We start from the raw sequence: 22454 nt of genomic DNA, 5'->3' as shown, positions 1-22454 counted from the left end.
AATTTCCAACCTAAGCCTCCCATTTTTGTGTGTGTGCGGTGACTGTGTGCTGTGCCTTCATCCTCAGCGCTCAGTTGGCACCTGCTCCCCACATTTTCGCCAGTTATCCCCCAAAATCACAAATTTCGGGTGCCGCGGCTCTGGGGAAGCAGGAGGAGCTGCCCTTCTGGGGCCCGTTTTAGCGAGGAGGAGCTGCCCTCACGCACCCGGGCTGCACAACCGCAGCGCCCTGAGGTAATGACGGGAGTTACGGGGGGGGGGGCGCCCCCGCCTCACCCCCCCCAGCACCGCTGCGCCGCGGGGGCTGCCGGGAAGCGCGCGGTGTTATTGCCCCGCAGCATGCAAATGAGGCGCGGCGGGGAGCCAATGAGGAGGAGGAAGAAGACGGAGGGGGGGGGGGGGGCTGGCATGAGGGATGGGGGGGGGAGCTTTGCGCATGCGCCGTGCGGCGGGGCGGGGTTGACCTTCCCTCCTCAGGCCGCCCGGTCCCGAGCACGCGCGGGAGGGAAGATGGCGGCGGGCGGCGGGGCGCGGGGGCGGCGCTGCGGGCACCGGCGGCTCTGACCGGGAGGAGGCGGAGCCCGTGTCCCCGTGTGTCGTCCACCCCCCCCCCCCCCCCCCCCGCGGGGGGTTAGACGGCGAGGAGAGGAAGGCGTGAGGGCGCCGCCCCGGCTCGTGAGGGGCGTGAGGGCGGCGGGGGCCGGCCCCGGGGGGGGGGGTGGGGGGGGTGAGGGGCCGGGCCCGGGAGAGCCGGGGCGAGGCGAGGAGAAGCCGGCGTGAGGAGAAGCGAGGAGAAGCGGAGCCGGGCCGAGCCCAGCCGGCCGCCGGGGGAAGGAAGGAAGGAAGGAAGGCGCTGGCTCGCTGCGGCGGCCGCTCGCAGGGCAGGAGGCGGCTCCGCCGGTGGCTCCCCGCCGTGGTGGCCCTGGGCTGCTGGGCGCCCCGCGCCATGTTCTCGGTGCTGTCCTACGGCAGGCTGGTGGCCCGGGCGGTGCTGGGCGGCCTCTCGCAGACCGATTCCCGCGATTACAGCCTGGTGACGGCCAGCTGCGGCTTCGGGAAAGATTTCCGCAAGGGCATCCTCAAGAAAGGCATGTGCTACGGGGATGACGCCTGCTTCGTGGCCAGGCACCGCTCGGCCGATGTGCTCGGTGAGTACCGGGGGGCGCCGGGCCCAGCCGCACGCGTGGCGGCCGTGGCGCAGCTGGGCCGCGGACAAAGGGACGCAGCCCGGCCTCGCTTGCCACCTCTGTGTTACTTGACTCTCACCTTTTACGAGCCGAGCCTCTTTTTCGTGGATCAGGTACTTTGGTGTCTGCACAGTTCCTGCCAAAAAGGTGCTCCTGATCAAGCTGCCTAAATGAACGCTTTCTTCTGAATCCTGAAACGTAGGAAAGCATGAGGCTTCTGGTCATGCTCCTTTCTTCCCATTCTCTCTTTCTAGGCTCATACTATACGGCCCCCTTTCTCAGCATGCCGTTGGCACGGGGTGGTGCGAAGGCCGGGAGCCTAGGCCCTGCCTTTCACCTGTAGCTGCCTGCCAGGCCTGGTGGCTCCCAGGGCCAGACAAACTCCTTCCAGTGCCTTTCACTCTCTTTGTCTCCCTAAAACCTCGGCAAGCCCCATGAGGCATTTACATTTCCATGTAAAAGATCACTGAATCATGAGCTTCCTTATTCCAGCGTGTGCCGTGTCCTTGTCAAGTGAAAGGCAAAGTGACATTGAGACTGGTTTCAAATGTCAAACTTCAGTTTCGGTGTTTGTTGTGTCCTGATTGCTTGCTCTGGTTTGGCCTCATCTCTAAAATGAATCCTAACCAGTTCAAATTTTTACAAGCGGTGGATAATAGTAGATAATCAATGGAATCTGTAGTTTATGAGCGGCGTTGCCTTTGACAGTGCTTGACCTTTCTCCTGTGTAGTCAAGGTTGAATTTGGCTGACACTCTGGAAGAGTTAGCTTTTCAGTGGCAGGAGTAAATTTACCACAATTTCAACGTTAAAATAAAAAAAGTTTCTTTTCCTGTCACTTTAAATTAAAAAAGTGGTGGGGTTGCTCTGCAGTGCCTCCTGATGTGACAGTGCTTGGTGAGTCTTTGGAACCCAGTGCTGTCACTGTAACCTGCTTGCCATTTAATGTAGCTGAAACATTTTTGTCAGGAAGCTGGAGCTGGCTGCTAGGTAACAGTATTGCTGGTTATTCTGAAGGGAGCTGATACTCTAAGGGTGATGCTGCAGCTCTCCAGCAGGTGTGGGAAGCCCCCTGATGCATGTAGACATCCTGCATCTTTTCTCGTGCCTGTCCCAAAGGAACTTTTTCCATTAAAATCAGCTGTTGGGCAGCCGTGCTCCAGCATTGACCGAGGCTGGCTGCCTTTGAGCTCTTACTAGGCCAGCCCTGATAAATAGCTTAGCAATTGGTATCTGCCCTTAAAAGAAATGCAGAGCATGCTTTACACATAGATGGACTCTTTGCATGGTTAAGAGAGTGGATTTAGATCCATCTCATGGTATTTAGGGTTTTTGGCCATATTTGGCAATAACCATATGTGGACCTACAGCTTGTCGTGTCTCCCTGCTGGAATCAGCAGAGAGTTGCATTGCTGAGTTTGTCTTTGCATTAATTTTCATGGCAACTTGGTAACAAACAGTTACAACTCCGCTAAAGGCTCAAACAGCAAAGACAGCTTCAGGCAAGGATGTCTAGTATCAAGAGGAGAGTTTAAACAGAAAAGCTGCCCTCCCCCTGTGAAGCTATTTTCACGTTCCTTATTGCTTTTCTGCTCTTAATATGTACCACTAAACCCAAACCACTGTGTATTCTGCAAGCATTAACGCTCACGATGGTTTCTGATGCAATCTAACGTGATGCTTTTTCTTCATCAGTAGTTCTTAAGCTCGCGGACGTAGCAGTTTTCCCCTTGTTTCTGCATTGCTGTCATCTCTTTGCTCTCCCTTTCTCACCAAACCTTCAACCAAAGGAATTTCAGCACCAGTGTTTCCCTGCCCTCGATTCCTCTTGCTCTCGTTGCAGATCTGAGGTTCCTTAAGGGTTTTTTGTGTGTGTGTGTGAGCCTCATAAATCCTGTACTAACTTTATACTTGCCTAACTTTGCCCCTCAGCAAAACTACCTGGGCTGAACCTCCATGAAGCTTTACAAGCTTCGTTTTTTCAGCATTAGTTTAATGAAGAGGTCAAGTGGCTTTAGCGAAAGTGAATGCTGTGTGCAGTAATACTTGTAGAGAAAAGTAAATGTCAGGCGTACCGCTTGGAGTAGCCTGCCTTAGTAGTCATCAGTGACCACGCCGTACCAGATAATGGATTTAAAAGTCTTCTGTGCCCGTCTTTTCCAGAATAATATATGGAAAGCATGCCTGTGTGGGATGGGTTATGGGTGTGGTGTTCCAGTGAAAGAGCTACTCCCAGCCACTTGGCATGAGCGCTTGCTTGGGCATTCATTTTCGTAGGTCAAACAAAAGTTGACTAGGGCTCAAGAGGCAGCCTGTTTATAGTAGATACAACAATGCCAAGAACTTCTTTTGTCTTCTGTATACTGCATGATCTGAAGGTTGAAAATGCAAGTGTCTTCTAGTCTGTCCTTAGCCCTTCATTGTAAGAAAACTAGAAGGCTTATGAAGGTGCGTGTTATTTCCAACCCTCCTGTAGCTGCTAAAGGCTTGATAAGGCCTGTTACGGGTGTGCTTGAAGCCTTGGGTCTTTGTCTCTTTGACTTCTGGCCGGTACGTACCTGTTCAATTTGCATGTTTCTTCCCATCCTGAGCTTGGGGAGGAATAAGAAACTCAAATCCCTGGTGTTTCCTTTGGGATCGCTCCAAGAAAAGGAAATAGCTTTACTGTTAATGCTAATGTCTGGAGCTTCGTGATTCAGGCCTGTGTTTGCTTTCTTTCTCGTCCAGACCCTCAGAAAGCTACAGGATGGCAAGATCAAAATATCGAAATATCTTGCTGACCTGGTAGACATTTATGTACCTGTTCACATCTGGAACCATGCCTCTGTGACTTCAAAGGATATCAGTGTTTTTCAAAGCTGAAAAACAAAACTCTTCAGAAACTGACACCTTTGTTTCTTTCTAATTAGTGTATGAGTAGAGTTCTTGGTGCAGAGGGAGTAAAACATGACTTTAGAAAATGGACTTTAAAAAACATTTCACTTATTTAACGAAACAAGCTCCGACAGTTAATAAATGTTGAGCTCTTTCATGCTGGTGATCTCTTTCCGTTGTTGGGATCTGTCTTTTCTTGCTTATTCCTGCCTTATCAGGCTCCCGATCTCTTTACTATTTTTTTAATGGATTTTCCAAAGTGTGTGACTCATTACTGAAACGTTACAGCAACCGGCGTGCGTCTCGTGACAGCATCACTTCTGCAGTGTCTGCTGGGCAGGAGTTTGGGTGTAGCCTGTGTGACTTGACGACTCTTCCAAACTATTTCTGTCCCGCAGGAGTAGGAAAAAACTCTTTGGCAGCAGGGTGCTGTTTGTCCACCGCGAGTTAAAATTTGGCAGCTGTTCTATCTGCTGCAAGTCTTGAGGTTTTTTTGGGGAGGAGAAGGGGGAAATAGAGGGCAGCAACTCTAAACTGAAAGGAGTGGCACTGTGTTTGAAAATTAAGTTTGTCCTGGGAGGTATGTAAACCTCTAGAGTGATGAAGCCCCCAGAATGCTTTTAGTCTCGTTGAGAAAAGGAAACTGCAAAATGTAAAAGGATTTGTAGATGAAATGTCAGTGCTGTCCGGGCAACTACAGAGGAGGAAGGGATTCTTCCTCTGGTGCCTGAAGGTCACGTAAGACTACGTTAAGTGGTTTATTTGGTGTCGTACCTATTAAAGAGATTGCTGCTTGAACTTAGCACGCTAAAGGAGGCAAGTGGCCTGCTTGTTTCGGAGTGCTGTTTTACCTCCTCTCTTGGGAGAAATCGAGACATTTTAGAGGGTTTAATCAGTGATTTGGGAAAAAAAAAAATTGTATGTGTCATAATAGTCCAAACTATTTTTTTAACATGAGGAAAAATGTTGTCATTTGTAGAGCAACTGGAGGTTATTGAGAAACATCCCCACTAACAGTCATACTGATTCACTTGTCAGGGCAGCTAATCCAAATGTCAGCAGAGCTGTTCTTGAGTAGCATTTAACATAACCTCTTAGAAATGCAGCAGCTCGCTTTCAGAGAATGAAACTAAAATCTGATTATTCCAACAGATTATGTACCCCAGTTTCTGGATGGGCCTTGGACACGACGTATTCTCATCGGAATTCACGGCTGAACGCTTACTTTAATTGTAAGGGCTCCTGGTACTCGTTGATAGCGGCCGCTTTTCCATTCAACAGTAGATCTCACAGGTTGCTGCTTGAAAGAAAAAGCAGGCTCTGTCGGAGATCACAGAAGGAAATAAGCAAAGCAGAACACAGTACAGTAGGTGAGGCATTAACTGCAGCGAACGTTGCAAAAATCCACGACTTTGGTTCATCTGCACCACTGATATTGTGAGCCTGAAATTACCGGGGCTGTGAGCGCTTTGGAGCCTGGCTGATGTCTGTGCTGCGCTACCTGTCCCTTTCCAGCACTTAAATGCAAACTGCCAGGAGCATTTCAGCTCCAAAGCAGTGTTTTGGGGTTGCTCAACACCTTGAGAGGTCGAGTAGCTCTGGCTGCGGAGGGAAGTTTATACAGAACTCTCAGATTAAAAAAAAAAAAAAGTTTTTAACTCTCAAAATCGACTGAGCAGATCCACTGTAATGCTCAAAAGCCCACTGGGCAGATTTCTCAGACTCGAATACAACAGGTGGGAGAGATAGCTGGTAAAAATGCGTTTCCTGAACAGCTGTGTCCTGCAGCAGGAAAAAAAAAGATGTAAGGAACTGCTTCTTTTTCTTGGAAGTAGGTGCACAATGCAGTGCTTTCAAGTTTCTCCTTCAGTCTGTCTTCAACGCTTCTCACGTTGCCTCTTGCTTTTTGTTCCTCCTAATTGCCGGGCCATTTATTCTTCCAGTACCTTTGTAGTTAATGCAAGGGTGGTTAAGGACTGGCATGACTTAAAATATATAACGTGAATAACCACTTGGCTGTAACACGGTGATCCCGTACATGCTGCCAGTGACGCTGCTGGGGAGGTTCGTGCTGGGTCTGACCTGTGACTGCCTTTGGATGGGGAGCCTGCCTGGCTGCGGGACTTACCTGTCACTGATAAAACAAGAAATCTTATCGGGTTATCTCGATTCTGATATGTTGACAAATATTAGATGCTGTATTTCAGACTTGGGCAGTGCGGCAGATTGGGCTTTGTTACCATTTTTGTCTGTCTTCTGTATCTGATGCGAGATCATTCCAGTTGCAGAAATGCAACTTTTTTTTGATGTTCTTTTATCGGTGATTCATCGCTAATTCAGGTAAGGCTCTCAAGAAACTTAAAGTTCAGCAGGATGAGCGGAACATCTTACAAAGTTAATTGTCTTTTCATGCAAAGGCAGCTCCCGATGGCACACTTGTGCCTGCCTGGTGCTTCCGTGTGCCCGTTCTTCTTAGCTGAGAGGCAATATTTTGAAATTTTCTGAGAGATTCTTGGGACAGGGTGATACTTTTGGCTTCTGGCCGTGGGGAGCTTAGTTTGCCAGCCAGCCAGAACTTCCCCTCGTAAAGCTCTTTCTGTTAAACCGTTTGATTAATGTCAGGGTTTTGTTCTGAACTGCAAGCCTGTGGCGTTTTTATTTGCTCTGAATGAGACAGAACACCTGGATCTGACATAAAATAAAACATAAGTCAGCGTGCAGTGAAGAGCCCGTGTTGCCAGCCTCAGCACTCGCTGGCTGGTCCTGGGCTTCTGCAGCTAACCCTGCATGGGGCTGGCAGTCAAAACATTCAATTTGCATTTCAGCTGGCATTTTATCCCAGGTACTTTTAGCATTTCAAAAGCCTTTTTGTTAAATTTCGATGCCGGTATCTTCACGTGCTCAGTTTCAGCGCTGCAGCATCAGTCAGTGTGCCTTGTCGTGAAGCTTCCTTACAACTCTCTGTCCCCATGTACGACTCCTTAGGAGGCTCAGGAGCTGGTTTTGGGGCTGACACGTGCAGCCCGTGTTTAATCTGGCGGCAGTGGTTGTGTATTTTCCAGCAGAAGGCGACGGAGTTGTAGAGTTAACTCTCACTGACTCTGGGAGGTCTCCGTAATCTAGTTAACTACTGGAGAAGCTCATTTGAAGTAATTTATTGTGAAATTTTCAATGGCTTTATTTACAGTGGTTGTTCATCTGGCCGCAGGCATTTCACTATCTCGTGTGGACGTTTGTACACTTACTCTCTGCATAGGCTTAAGCAGGGAATATCCAAATATATATTCTGTATAGAATTTTCTGACTACCGAATGGCTTAGAAAAATCAAAGATTGTACATAGTTCAATTTCAGTATTCTTCTGTCAGCCATGCAGTTTGTTTTAAATACCCAGTGATTCGTATTTCCTAAGCTGGGTAAGTTAAATGTGGATGCTGGAGGGCAATACTTAATTTTTGGTGGTGAAATCTGAGAAGATCAAAACCTGAGTAACGTCTTTTACGTGTTAGAATAATAGCTATTTTGAATTTTTCCTTGTTTTGTTTTTCCTTCTATTAACACAGAGCTGCTCTAAATGAGTACAGTTTAGCATTATTTCTTCTTGGTGATGCTGCTGGTGTCAGTACCCGTGAATTCCCCTTGGGTGGTAGAGAAAGAACGAGCTAGGATGTAGGAATTGGTCCATTTTTGTGAGTCACACTTTCAGTTTTTGCTGCTTCTGGAGCTCGAAACATCTCATGTACTTCTGCCCCGTGATTGCTGCGTGTCAAATCTCACAAAGTTTTTTTCAAACTGTATTTCCATTTACGTGTTTTTTTCAGTAGCACTTCATTTAAAAGTCACATCCTCCTTTCCCATAAAATCGGTCAGTTCATATTGAGGATTTAAAGACGCTCTTTTTATTTAAAAACCATGCCGCAGGTAGGTCCTGATGGCAGCGGCGATCCCTGGCCCGGTGCCCGAGCAGGAGGAAGCGGCTGCCTGCTCGGGCGGCGTTCGTGCACCGCACTCCGGGAGCCAACAAGGTCACAGCTTAAATGAAATGAACCGACCTGTCTTCTTTTAGAAGTGCAGTAAAAAAAATCCAAACTGCAGGAACTCCGCGTTGGCCGACTTGGGCGAGGACGAGCAGTCGATGGTGGCGGTGAGGTGCCGGGGAGGCGGCGAGAGCTCGAGCGCTGACCTGCTCTGCTCCCGTGCTGGGGAAGGAACACGGCCACGACTGTCTCCTTGCTTCTTACAGGGACACTGCTCCCCTAAGAGTGGTGCGAAGCGAAGTCAGGACCTCCTGGTGGACCGCCTAGAGGAGGGCTGTTTGGGAAGGCAGCGTCAGGATGCTCTGCCGGCTGTTTGTAGCTTCCAGAAGGCAGGAAGGAAGGCAGGCGGAGCTGCTGCGTGGCTCAGGACAGCTTAAAGTGTGCTGCCACGAGTATGGATTCAGATTTCCTGCCTGAAGTGAGAAGTGAGCAAAGACGACTACGTGGCATGCTCTTATTTTCACTTTAAAATTGAAGTAGGCTTTGATAATTAACCTGACCGGGTGCTTTCTCTGGTGACTTGCTTTCCCGCTCTGTACACTAATGCTCTGGTGTTTCTGTGAAGTATTTCCCAAGAAGACTAAAGCCAAGATGGCATACTGAGCGTTTGAGGGGACTCTGTAACATCTCATGAGCTTGTTCTGTAACCACCTGAGGAACCAAAAGCAGTGTCTGGACAGTATCTGTCAAACACTGCCCTTTTGGTTAACCCTGCTAAGCCTGTCCCTGAAGTGACGCTTGCTGTAATCAGCTAGCAAAGTTACAGCAGGATTGTGCTCATTTCAAAGGGAAAAAAGCTGCTGGTGTGGTAGCTTAACGTAAAGCAAGCACTGTCACCCAAACTGATGCTCGGTTGCTATTTCAAGTTGCAGGTCAGCGAGGAAACACTTCTCTTGTTGATCTCTTACTCCAGACTTGTTTGAGCGGCGGCAGAAAGCAAAGGTTTAATCCAGCATTAACCTGGAGCTGCGGGACCAGGGAAGGCAGGCTGGTTCGGTCAAGCATCGCGGGGAAGCCAGGAAGCTTTAGCACCAGCTTCGTTCCAGGGACTGCTCCGAAGAGGGGAGCTCAGGGACCTGCCTCGCTGCTCTGTTCTTCTAAGAAAGCGACCGGACAAAGCAGGTGTCCGAAAGGTTGTGCACTATTTTTGGGAGAAATCTGATTAATGTTGATAGGCTGTTGGGAATCTGGATGTAACCTCCTGTCAGATTAGAGTTCGTGCCAAGGGTGGCTCTAAACCTTCCGTCTCAGTTTCAGATGGTGACCAACGTGAAGGGCATTTGCAGATGAGGCAAACTGAGTTTGACCACTTCGGTCACATTTTTGCGCCTTTGCTAATAGGGGTTTTCTTTCTGATACCTGAAAATCAGCACGGTCTGAGCTCAGAGACTGGCTCATCGCGCCTTTATCACAAACACGCTGTTTTAGCTTTATTTTCCTGCAGAAACCTGGGCTGGAAGTGGCCAGCCCCTTGCGTGCTGGAGATCAAAAAGATTTTTGGAAGGAATTCTGAGTAGAAATGTTTTGCTCACATAAATAATACTTATCTTAAAGCGGCGTTTTAACTTTAGCATTAAAGCTGATTGAAGAAGTTCAAATACTTTGAAGCCACATGGGCAGCAGAATATCGTTTACTGCCACTGGTCACAGTAGATAAAAATGAAGACAAAGCCCCATGCAAGCCCACGATACTTGCAACAAGTGTTGGAACAGGATAATTAAACCATATTTTTTCCTGATGGCCACTTACCTTCATTTTTTGTTACCCACCTACTTCAAAATAAATTTAAAAGCTCTTTTCATTACTTAAAGGTCAGTGATAATTTTCCTAACTTTGTGAATGTATCACGTATTAATTGTAGCATTTCTCAGTTGGGATTTTAGATGCGTTTTTTGTCCCCTTTTTGCTTAGAAATCCATTTCCCTCAGTTTTTGTTGGGATCAATGTCTCTTCATTCCTGCTGCCTAGCCCTTTATCGTTAGCTTGCCCAGTTCTTTTTTGCTATGCCCTGAAAAGATCTCCGATTGCAGCCTGATAGGTGTTAGTGCCACCACGCACACGTTTCCCCCGAGACGCCAGGGGTCAAAGTTTCTCCAGAAACTTTGCAGTTGGCTGAAAAACTGCTAAACTCTGCTCGAGGAAGCTGCAGTGGGGGCACTGCTGTTGTTCTAACAGGACGGTGTGCGCCTGGACAGAGCTCAGAATGCTGAGGGTCTGATGTGCAGCATCTACTGTGTTGCTCGCAGCCCGGTTCAGAGTTTCATCTGTTGTGATATTTGTCTGACAGATGCCCAAACTGATTTTCCTCTGTGTATGAGACAGCAAAAGCACTTTTCTTGCTCTTATTTCCACTGGTGATGGCATCAAACCACTATGATCGTGAGCATGGTGATCGATCCGACTGTTCATCCTAACCATGTTGTGTGCATCTTCAATATTTGCCTCTGGGGCTGCTCAGAATCTTCCTGAGCTTTGGCAGAGTTGGCCGAGTTTTGTGATGTCTGCGCCGTTTTGAATGACAACGGAAATCGGTGGGACCACGATCAGTTTTCATTCTCTTCCTTGGCTAAAGTTTCAAGCTACAAACTGTCCTTGCAGACACAGGTCCTAGCACTGTGTTGGTTTGTCTGTTGTTGCTTTTATTTACTTATTTATTTGAATGGAGATGTAGTTTCTGCAGAAATGGATGTTACTAAGTAGGAGAACATCCCTCCTGTGGGCAGGTAGCTCGAGGAGAAACTTTGGGGCGTTGAATAGTGGGGAAGATCTTTATCGTTTCAATCCTATTAAAAAAATCTTAATCACCTTCGCATTTAGAACTAATCATTGCTCTTTTCTTCCCTTTTAATGGGTTCACCAAAGGTTAATATGTTTGAATTCCTTCCAAAATTCCACATCAGTTTTTGAACTCCAGTGAAGTCAGCCGTCTGCTTGTGAAGTTCTCATCGTTTGACTTGCACCTTCTTTTCAGCAATTCTGACGGTGTATAGAGTTTTGTCTAGTAGCTGATATCAGAAATTATCTTTAAAATGCTTAGTAATTTATTTCCCTTAATCACAATTTTTTTTCAGGCAGGTGCCGTGTTGTCTTTTAGATGTTGAATGTCGTAAGTGATGTCAAAAATTAAAAACCTCGTTCTGGAAACCATTTCTGTTCACGTAACTCCTGTTTTCTGTTTTTTGTTTTGTTTTTCTAGGGGTAGCAGATGGTGTCGGTGGCTGGAGAGACTACGGGGTTGACCCTTCTCAATTCTCAGGGACTCTAATGCGAACATGTGAACGTTTAGTGAAAGAAGGACGGTTTGTACCAAGTAATCCTGTCGGGATTCTCACTGCAGGTTATTGTGAGCTGCTGCAGAACAAAGTACCTTTGCTTGGTAAGAGAGCAGAAACACGTGAATTGGATGTGTTGTGTGTTACCTTGACATTTTCTTAAATATCTGCAAATATATCTGCATATAAATACGTGTGTATAAAATATAGAATATTCAAGTCTTTGCGTGTGAAGGGTGGCAATTCACCAATGCTTGCAGAGTTTGAAAAATGAGTTTGGCAGTAGAGCATGCTATGGCACACACTCCTTGTATAAATAGCTCTTCTCCATTGAAACCTTGCAAGGGTTGTCTGTGGCTTTTTGTTTAAGCTGTGCAAGTAAAAATGTTTTCTGATGATGGCTGGATGCAGTTCTACTCGCTCCTTGCCCTACTGCTCCCGTTGCCTTTTATGCCCAACGAACTTTAAGCATAACAGCTTGACTTAAATAATTCATGTTGTATCATCACTGATACCCTGGATTTCTTATAATTCTTTGCAGGGGAATCATTACAGATTTTTTTTTTCTGAGAGCAAACAAAAGTAGATGCTTAGCGTGTTCTGTGTCAAACTTGATTTTAGGCAGTGCTTCCAGCTGCCTTGGAATGGTGAACAGATAGGGAGGCAAAGCGTGGCCTCAGCTGACAACCTTGAAAACGGAACACGCTTCTAAAGGGCTGGTGACCTCTTACGCACCAAGAAAGTGTTACCCTGGGTGATATGCATGCTTCTCACCTGACCTTAAACTTCTCTGCCAGAAGAGCGCTGCGTAAGCTATATTTAGCTCCTCTGCTGAGCTCAGGAACAGATGTTCTTGCATTATATGCCCAAAGAATAGGTTCAAATCTCAGAAGTGACCTTACGTGTCACCAAAATAGTGATGGTCGTTAATTCCATCAGGAGTTTGCGTGTCTGATAGTGCTCATTTGTGCAAGGAGATGCAGCTGGAAGCGACCCCCAAAGCGGGCCGCTGGTGAGAGCTCCCAGCGCTCCCTGCAGACAGAGGCAGCCCCGCGTGGCTTGACCTTTCGAGGTCTGAAACGCGGCGTGTGCTGAGTCACAAGATCCGCATTCCACACGCGGCCTCCTAGTTACACTGTGCTAATACAGTTAAAATGTGAAACTAATGATCCTCAGTGCTTCTCCTGGAAGAAAGTACTGCTACCAAGTGCGGTATTTTTAGAGGTAGGAAAAAAAAAAAACACACCTCTGGAGCTACCACAGCAACGAGCAGTTAGAATTTATTTGAAATAAAGTGGAGGGAGAGGACTTCATTAGGGAGGATTCATTAGGCATGAACTTTTCCTTCCTGTTGTGCTTTGTCTTCATGTTTAGTTCATCAGAATTGAATCTAGCAAATTATTTTTAAAATAAGACTGAAGTGGGAGGAAATTGTGCCATTTATTTAAAAGCTATTATCATCGCAGAGCAATCTTGGATGGTGTCATATATAAAGTATGAATCTTTCCTTAAATACTGCTTTGACTTACCATTCACCAAGAGTGGAGAAGGTCCTGTATATTCACTAGAGAACAAATTAAGTGCAGGGTTTTGCGGGGAACTCCCTGGACTGGAGGTGAAACATCCAGACCAGGTGATGCCTAGGGCCAGCTGGACTCGTCTCGTAGGCACCCTGATCATACGTTTAGCTCATCATAAGTCTGTGGTCTGTCCGAGACACAGATGTGCTTGGAAACTTCTGCTGGAAGAGCATTAGGATAGAAGATGAACCAGAAAACTGTTAGCAGGTGGCATGGGGAATTCTGATGGAGGCAGTCTGAAGTCAGGAAGAAATGCTGTAGCTGTATTTCAGACTCTTCAGGATTAAAGTTCTGGTGCTAGTGCTCCTGTTGGCAGAAATTAAGCAAGCACTGTTTTCTGCGAAGGACTTAGTCAGTGTATGGGTATCTCTGCTGTGCAGTTATTTCTGTGGTTTGCCACCGAAGTTGGCGGCTACCTCCCCGTGAAGGAATTGAGAATGCTGTGGTGCCTGCAGGCATGGCTGGGGTAACGCGGGGTATGGTTGACAAGTAGACACATTTCCGTTCTTCCTTTAATCTGGAACAGGATTTGTCTCCAAAACGTGTTTTCTTTAGACTTGTGGAGTTAGTGTCCTGAATGCTTGACGGGATTATTTTTTCAAACAAAGAAGGTAGCTCTGCAGAGCCAGACTGTAGTGAGAAGTGTGTTCATGTTCTGACAAGAGTAATGGAATGCTATCTGAAACTGCGTGCAACCAAGTATTTAATTGGAGTGGTTTATTTACAGCGGGGGAGTGAAAATGTGCGGAGAACACCTAGCATTGTGTGGATGCTACTGGAATTCGGTTTTCTTAATGCTTGCAGAATTTCAGTATGATAAGTGATTTCTATAAATCCAGTCTTATAGCAGAATGTGCTGACATACGTTGGGATGGAAAAGTGTAAATGAAGTGGAACAAAACAGGTATTTGTCAGCATGACGTGTTTACCAAAATCAAATCCAGAAAAGGAAGTTCTATAGAAGATCATAGCTTGTTGCAAAGATTTGTAGCATTTTGTTGTTTTTAGGGTATTTTTTTTTCTTGCATTAATGATGATAATTTCCATTTATCCTGATCTCTAAGCTTTGATAAATATCTGAATAGTTGGACTATGACTGAAGTCAGTGAAAGAATACGGGCTGTGTGTAAGGCTCGCTCCAGTTACCATATCCTGTTTGCTTTCAGGAAGCAGTACAGCTTGTATAGTAGTTCTGGACAGAACAAGTCATCGTTTACATACGGCCAACTTGGGAGATTCTGGATTTTTGGTAGTCAGAGGAGGAGAAGTAGTACATCGTTCTGATGAACAGCAGCATTACTTCAACACTCCGTTCCAACTGTCAATAGCTCCACCAGAAGCGGAAGGAGTTGTCTTAAGTGACAGGTAAGAAGGGAGGAGATCTTAAATTTTTAATCTGCGGATGTGATCAGCTCCCAAAAGGCTGTGTTTGTACTGCCTCAGAGCTCCTTGTACAATGCAGCATAGCATGTGGGATTTAAATGTGCCCAAGCAAAGGTTCTTATACCTGCCCTCCCGTCTTTAAGGTACCGTAAACACTTCTTACTGTGTACTTAATAAATTTTTTAGGCTGTTGCAACAGTCAAAACGTATTGGGTTTGTGCTTATTCATTCGATGTAGCGTGTTCCTGCAGTTTGTGGCGCGCACTAGGCATGTTCAGATCCATGGAACGACACTGCACGATAGAGCTGCTACAATGAAGGCTGCAGCCGGTGGTTGCGCCGACCGTCCTGCACGAGTGGCTTGTCTTATCAGCGGCTTTCCTTCCCAGTCCCTGTCTGTGCTCTCTTGAGACTGGTTTGGAGTACACTAATTTGGATATCTTGGCAGCGAGGTAGCAAGTGCTTGAAGAATAGAGCAGAGGGACATGTGACTGTAACTCGTGTTTCCAAGCCGCTGTGTTTCCAGCAGCATATTGTATTTGACCAAAACGAGCAAAACTCTTGTTTGGCGGAACACCAAGCTGGGAAATGAGAGTAATAGGAAAGGACAATCTGTTCACAGAAATGAGTTGTTTCAAAGACAGGCTTGTACTTGTGTCTTCCCCTAAGAATGTCAGGCTGATAAAATCCTGTGACTGTGTGAAGTCTAACCAGTAAAATAAAATAAAAGTGAAGAAAAAAAAAATCAGCTTTCAAATACCTATTAAAATACAGCTCTCAAATCAATGGTGATACAGTCATTAAAGTGATATCCCTCTTCTAAATACAGAAAGATGATAAAAGGATCTTAAAAGGGAGACCACAGTAAACAGAGAAAGCAACTTTAATTTTTGATTTTTAAATCTCAAGGCTTATGCCTTAAGGGTTGTAACTTCTAATGCCAAAATAGCTCTTTTTGAAAATGTTGCTTGAAAGCTGTTGAAACACCTGATCATTCTTGCATGTGGTTTTGTTACTTCATCCTAAGGCTGCAGGGAGGAAACCAGTGTAAAACCCTGAAATGAGAACCCTTAAATAATCTAGCCTCTTTATTAGGCTAAAATTAAATGATAGTTTGGAGTTCCAGAACTATTAAAATCTAAATAGTTCTGAAATTCTGTCTTGTTCAAAAAATAGCACGAGGGTAGTTGATAACATGATAACGTCCAGTGGAAGTCAGGAAAGCAAAGTAATCTGAGTCATCCCACATTAAGGAAAGTGCAAGATAAATGAGCTCCCACACTTCAGTTCTGAATCATGATTATAGCTTTCTGGCTAGTTTCTGTGCTGTTCTTGACATTAATTAGTACTTGTGCTTGTTGTCTAAATGCTTCTCCAGTATTTTTTTTAATTCACTGTCCCAGTTCAATGCTTAAATTCGGCTACATATGGGGATAGGCAGGCAATCTTAACTCTAACCTTCTTGAAGGTGCACAGCAAAAGGGCTGCTTCCCTCAGCTGATTTCTGGCATAGCCAAATGGCGTGGCATGCAGTCATTTCTGCCTTTTAAAGATCTGTGAAGAATCCTTACAAATGAAGGTTTTGTAGTTACATTGCTTCTGAGAATTGGACTCTGCAGCAGCATTGATGGCCAGTATGGATATTTTCTGCTGTAATGTAGTAAACGTAAGTAGACCAACCAGCTGCGGTCTCTTGGTAGCGATTTCCAGACATGCTTCATGTTCCGCTGCAATAGAAAGTGATTCAGAATCCTTAAGTGGCTTGGCTGTTCTGTTAGGAATTGTCCTTTCAAGTACAGCTCTCGTACATGTTTAAGATGGGCGAGAAGGAAGCCCTCAACTGCAATTCCACTTAATGGTTTCCATGGAGATACACTTGTGAAGCAGATTAGTTTGCAGGATTGTTCATCTGGGAATTGTAAATGCAAATCCTTTGTGTAATAGCTGGAACATTACCTGTTTGCAATCACAGATCTTTTGTTGTAGCTTTCTTGACAAGCTATCCTGGTGCAAAAGCTCCACAGTTGGTGATTATTTCTTTCCTTTCTAGCAAAACGTGTAACAATAGCGAATTACAGAAGCTGTTAGTGTGCTGGGCAGACATTGCTTGGTGCCTTAGTGAAAGCTGGAGGCCATTTCGTTGACATACCTGTCGTTTTCACAGCCCTGATGCTGCTGATAGTACTTCCTTTGATGTCCAACTCGGAGACATTATTTTGACTGCGACAGACGGACTGTTTGACAACATGCCCGACTACATGATCCTGCAGGAATTAAAAAAGCTGAAAGTAAGTGCGCGTGTATATTCTGCATCTCAGATCTTTTGCCCTCGTCATCCCTCGCTGTTACTACCAGTTCTTTCTGAGCGCGCAGCTTTGTGTTATGCGTGAAAGACCCGCCACAAAGTGCCGCCGTTTGGAGACTCACCAGCTAACACCACGTGTGAGCAGGGATGTTAGCCCCAAAGTGCTGTCTCTTGAACCAGCACCCAGGCTGAATGTAGAAGCAGCAACGTTGGCAGAAGTTTCCAGAGTAACAGCCAGGAACATGTCACTGATGAGTGCGATGCGAGGGAGACACTGGGGGGATAGGGAGAGGTGTTCAGCAGCGGGCACTGCCCTTGGCCAACTGCTCCCACGCTGCATTTTATCTGCGCTTGCAGGTTGTAGATTACATACGTGAAAATACAGCGTTCTCTTTCGGGCCGTTCGGTGGGTGGGGTGAGGCATGTACTTAAATAATTTGGAGGTTTTCTTAGGACTTACAAGACAGCAATTCTAAAGTAATCCGAGCTGTCCGAAGTGTGGGGGGGGTGTGTGTGTGCGTGGAACGTTTTGAACGTTCTGATAACAAAAATTCGCAGCGACTTTTCCAGATTAGTCACCACAAATACTTGTTTTAAATAGTAAAAATACATTAAACTATTTTAGTTGGGATGAGAGCATTTAGCTCAAGGCTATTTACTTACAGAAAGGAAAGCGTACTTAGGAGGTATCAATATGTATAACCTCCCCAGGGAAACTATTTTGATGTTATGAAATGCAAATAAGTCTCTGTAGAATTACAGTGTGGTTTTAAAAATACTTTGCCTGCTCTTATCCTGCAGGTACATAACCGAGAGGTGGGGTCAGACAGGGAGTGGGTCTTTGCAGACAAAATGTCTGAGGCCTGTGTCTGCATTCGAGGTGGACTCCTGTGTTTCCCCCTCTCTGCAGCCCCTTACTGCTTTCTGTCTTGGTGCGATGCTCAGGTCTGACATTGAAAAGCGTGTCGCTGCGCTGTGGAGCGGCGCGTGGGATCGTGCCACAGCACAAGCTGTCGCAGGATTTACCCTGGTTAGCAAAGGTAACAGCAGTGCCGAGGATGTGTCAGCGTGCTGCTGCGGTTTGAAGGGACCGGTGTGCTAGTCTGTGACCTGCGTGGCTGTTATTTAGGCTGTAGCTGCAGCACACTTCTGCTTGCAGTACGCCCACCTTCCCTTCCCTGCGCAGACAGCCGGGTAGGCTCGTAGACACTAGAGATTAAATTCTCTTCTGGAAAAAAAAATTGAGCTCCACCTATTGGTGTGTTTGGGAAAGGCACTGAAGTTCCCTGTGGGGTAGGAGGTTCAGCCAAAAGTTAATCGTGTAAGAGCCTGCTAAGTCCCCAGGCTGCAGGGAAGATTTTCTGAAATGACAATGGCGTGTCACGTTGGCTTGAATAAGAAAAATACTGGAGTAAAGCAAGAGATACTGGGGGGGGGGGGGGGGGAAAGACGTGAAATGCCATCTGTAAAAAGTTCTCTGTCTCGTTAAATTATTTCTCATCTGTCTTTCAAAGTGCTCCTTCTCCCCCAGGCATGCTCTTGTTGATTTGGGCAGGAGACTCAGGACTAAGACTTTCCAGTCAAGGTGTAAAACGTACTTAATTCAGCTGAGCCTACTTTGTGAGGGGAAAAAACAGCTCTTTCAGGGTGAACTGTTAGCATTAGCTATCACATCTGGTTCCCAAAGATGAGGCTGTTTAGTCTATTTTAAATATTAATCTTCTGAATTCTAAATGTTACGAATCATCCAAAAAAGAGAGTCTTACAGCTGCTGCTCTAGGCTTCAGTTGTGAAGATTTGCAGTTTTAACCCAAGTTTATTAACCCTGAGACATGGTTAGGCTTCCCTTTGGAACAGAAGGTGATAACCAGAGCCCTAATCTGCGAGAGAGGGCAGTCAGGGATCTGCAAAACCAACATGCATCAGCGAAACAACTAGCGATAGATTTCCTTATAAGAATAAACTTTGTTTCTCATTAATTTAGAACTCCAACTACGAGAGCATACAGCAGACTGCGAGAAGCATTGCTGAGCAAGCTCACGAGCTGGCATATGATCCCACTTACATGTCACCATTTGCACAGTTCGCATGTGACAATGGATTGAATGTGAGAGGTAAGATATTTTTTTCCCTCCTCCTCCCACTCTCGCTATCTTGAAGAAATCTTAAGCAAAGTTCTGTTCCCAAATCTGATAAGAGAAGAGTGTTCAGAAACGCGGTTGGCAGCAGAGCGCCAATGTAGCGCTCCTGGCTTGGTAAGGACCCCAGCTCCTGACGCAGGTCATCCCAGGCCCCAGCTAATCAGAAGCCTCCTGTGGGGAAGTAGCTGGAACGCAGAGAACTCTGCGCGCTGATTTTTATTTTTCACGGTTTAATCTAATACGTACGCTCTTGGCCCGAGAACCCAACCTGATACAAATTCTCCCGGCTCCCAGGAGAACTGCACTTGACCTGTTCTTAGGATTTGTGTGTGGGTGTGGGGTTTTTTGTTGTTAGTGTTTTTTTTTTAAAGTTTCCTATTCTGGATGCATTTTAGTCGAGATTCTGGCCACTGTTTGTTGGATTTTTGTTGTTCTTTCTGACCCTTGTACCATTAATGTGTCAGTCCTGATATCTGTTGGTTCTATATCCTGTGCTCTAGAAAGACACGAGCACCTGGCAGAGTTCAGAGTCCTGTCAACCTTTTTTTTTTTTTTAATTTTTATTTTTAAATAAGATGTTCTCATTTTTGTATCAAAAGGGTAGGATTTCCTGCAACACCCTAAACATCTTTCATAAAGGTAGATAGTGATTTTAAAGCTCGGGCTCCGTGTTGCTACAAAGCCCGGTCATTCAGTAACGAATTTTCTGAATCCAGAGGCCTCATTTGACCTTCTGGGTACCAAAATACCCCTGTGAGCTATTTCTGTAGAATTTGACTGCTGTAGCTACTGAGTTTTGAGAAGTGATTATCAAAAGGGTTAAGTAGCTTTTAGAAGGATGTAGAATCATTAAGGTTGGAGAAGACCTCCGAGATTAGGCTGGAGAAGATTCTAGAAGTGTTTGATTTTTACAGTCAATTCCTGAGATGATGCTTCCTGACTGCAGCTTGCCTGTAACAAAACAAAGACTTTTTTTTTGTAGATTTTTTTTCTCACATACGATTAAAAGAGGCTTTCTGCTCTACTGGCTAACAACGATGTTCAGGGTTCTGTGTAACTTCTACTAGTTTATCATCTCACTGTTGCTTAAAAGGAGAGCGCTTTTTTTACTAAATGTTATTGCTACCCTTAGTCGCACAGCTGAGAGGAGGCAGAGTTCTCGTGTCTGCACAATACATTTTTTGCATATTTAAACCAGTTTAAAAAGAGCTTTCCATAGGGGAACATGACAGGCTATAGGAGGACAACCCCGTGTGGTTTGACGTAATAGTTTTGTTCTTTCCATGTTGCAGGGGGAAAACCAGACGACATCACCGTCCTTCTTTCTATTGTAGCCGAGTACACAGACTGATCAGCCGAGTGCCAGCTTCTGATGTTTTCATTATCCCCGAGCTCCTCGCTTCACACGTACGGTCTCCTGCTGGCAGGATTGCTTTCTTCCTTTGCAGCTGATCTCAGCAGCCAGTTTTCGAGCTCGTTGCCTGTCTTGAGACACAACTGAAGAAATCCTTGTTAAGAACCACTCGTAGTACACTGGTCTTTGTCTGCCAGCAAGAAATGAAGAAGTTCAAGGCTTGAAGCATGTCTTTCAGAGCTTAGTAATTGTCCATAAAAGGGGGAGGATCAATCCCATATCGTTACCGCATTTGAAATGTGACTTACTTTCAGATGAGTAGAATTGGTTTATCATCTTTCAAATTAGATTCGATAGATAAAAACCTCTACAGGAGGGCATATTATTCTATCTACTAGAAACATTCACCGTTCATTAAAGGGTATGTTACAGAACACAGTTTCATAAGCATAGTCTTGTTACAGTGATAGCTGAGGTTTCGTGTTTCTAAGTTCTGGTTTTCAGGAGATTTATAACTGCTGTAAACTTTTTGCTCTTGCCATACGTGGTGTCAGCCTAGGAGCCTTTTCTAGTACAAAATTTCAAAAACATACTTAGGTCAAGTTATATGGATGCAAATGTGTTGTGATTTCAGGTGCTTAACTGTGATCTTAAAAGTTCTGCAGATCATTCGTCCATAATGGGCCTGATACCTGGATGTTTTGGCTGTGGATAACTTTATTTTTTTTTAAAGAAAAATTATAACTCTTGTCTCAAGAAGCCAAGATGGTCAAAGTTGAGATCCTTCGAGCATTTTAACCCATCTCACCAGCACAGGATGATATGGCGTAAATGCTACAGTGGGAGGCTGCGCAAAGAACAGATCAGCCTCAACTCTGAACATCTTCACTTTTGGTGGATAACTTTGTTGTTAACTAAACGTGATTTGTGTTAATATTGCCACTCTTGCTTGTGTAGAACAGCACATGCTGGACCAGTCTAAGCCCAGCTGACCCTTGTATTTCTGGCTCTCAACCACGCGCCTCTTTGCTTATGCTGTGGCAGCAGCAGTAAGTACATAAATGGAAACTATTAATGAATAATCGGCAAAACTTACATTTCAGTAACTAAAGTTTAGGGTTTTCAGAATGAACCTTAATGATGTTTACAGTTATCTAACAGCCACTTTGCAATATGACATTTCCTTTTGAATTACAGTAGCTCACAATTGTTCCCCCTGTTCCAGCAAGCTTTCCTTTCTTTTCCGAGGTTCATACAGATAGCTGATAGCTGTAAAGATATATATATTTTTGGTCAGTTTTTCATTAACTTTTTTGCTGGTAGAAGAGTATGTAGAAATAAATTAAAGCCATGTTTTTATATATATAAAAAGTCGGGTAATGTCGATGTTTAGGTGAGTGCAGTTAAACTTGGTCAGTAAGTAATCTTACCTGCTCTCAAAAGGAGATATTTACTACCTGGTTTATTGTATTAAAACTGTTTAAGTTTGAGGTTACCTCAACTTGTTTAAAGAATTTTTGTGGACTTGTACTGTATATTTGCGTAACTATGTCAAGCTTTTATTTAAGATCATTTAACATGTACCATGTACATGTCATTTTACTATATTTCAATGCATCGTGCTTGTAACAGGCATTTCATTTATAATAAGTGATTAATTTGGAAGCTCTTCGGTAATTTATCTGCTATTCCTAAATTGGCGTAATGTTAGCTCTCTATTTTAAATCACCTTGTAATTACTTGTCAAAATGCCTTAACTACCCTAACTTGACCAAAATACTATTTTGGTGAGGGTACGGGGAGGATTCTATTAATGAAGAAAAATTACCTAGTTTCGCGATACACGGAGCAGTGAGTGGTGAATAACTTTGCACAAATTGTCAGTCCTTGTTTTTTAAAACTGAACAAGCTGTATCTAGCTGTCTCGTTAGAAGGAATGTATTCATGCTGCAGTATAGGGCTTTCTTTCTAGCATTTGGGAGGGGTGCTGCTCTCTCAAATCTGGGTATCTTTACATTGTATTCTCCAGTATTTACTCTCGTGTTTCTTTATTAGAGCTGATTTGATCAATTGAACTCACCTTAAAACAATGCCCTTGTAGACCTGACCGTTTTGCACTCTGACCCCTTGCTCTCAGTACGCTCGTGCCCAACCTTCATTATTTTTTTCCCCCCACTTTCTAGAAGTACAAATTGAGAAATATTTGTGGATCAGATAAATGAGTATGGCAAAGGTGCTTACCCCCGAGTGAGATGTTGCATGCGCTGTACTCTGCCTCTGCTGGTCCGGGGTCTGGAACCCTGGATCAGGGAGATTCTGCCA

General features: G+C 45.1%; 1 protein-coding gene across 1 annotated transcript; it reads left to right on the top strand.

Annotated features, from left to right (window-relative positions):
* Nucleotides 1–743: 743 nt before the first annotated feature.
* Nucleotides 744–20418, top strand: PPTC7 (protein phosphatase targeting COQ7). Its single transcript, XM_035565648.2, has 6 exons — nucleotides 744–1148; nucleotides 11294–11473; nucleotides 14116–14314; nucleotides 16497–16620; nucleotides 18622–18751; nucleotides 20071–20418. Exons 1-6 carry the CDS (start codon nucleotides 947–949, stop codon nucleotides 20127–20129), a joined length of 894 nt encoding a protein of 297 aa, XP_035421541.1. The 5' UTR covers nucleotides 744–946; the 3' UTR covers nucleotides 20130–20418.
* Nucleotides 20419–22454: the final 2036 nt, after the last annotated feature.

This window comes from Cygnus atratus, chromosome 17 (assembly GCF_013377495.2).
Source record: "Cygnus atratus isolate AKBS03 ecotype Queensland, Australia chromosome 17, CAtr_DNAZoo_HiC_assembly, whole genome shotgun sequence".
NCBI classification, from domain to species: domain Eukaryota; kingdom Metazoa; phylum Chordata; class Aves; order Anseriformes; family Anatidae; genus Cygnus; species Cygnus atratus.
Note: the sequence above shows the minus strand (reverse complement) of the source record. Positions and strands in the feature narration are given on the sequence as shown.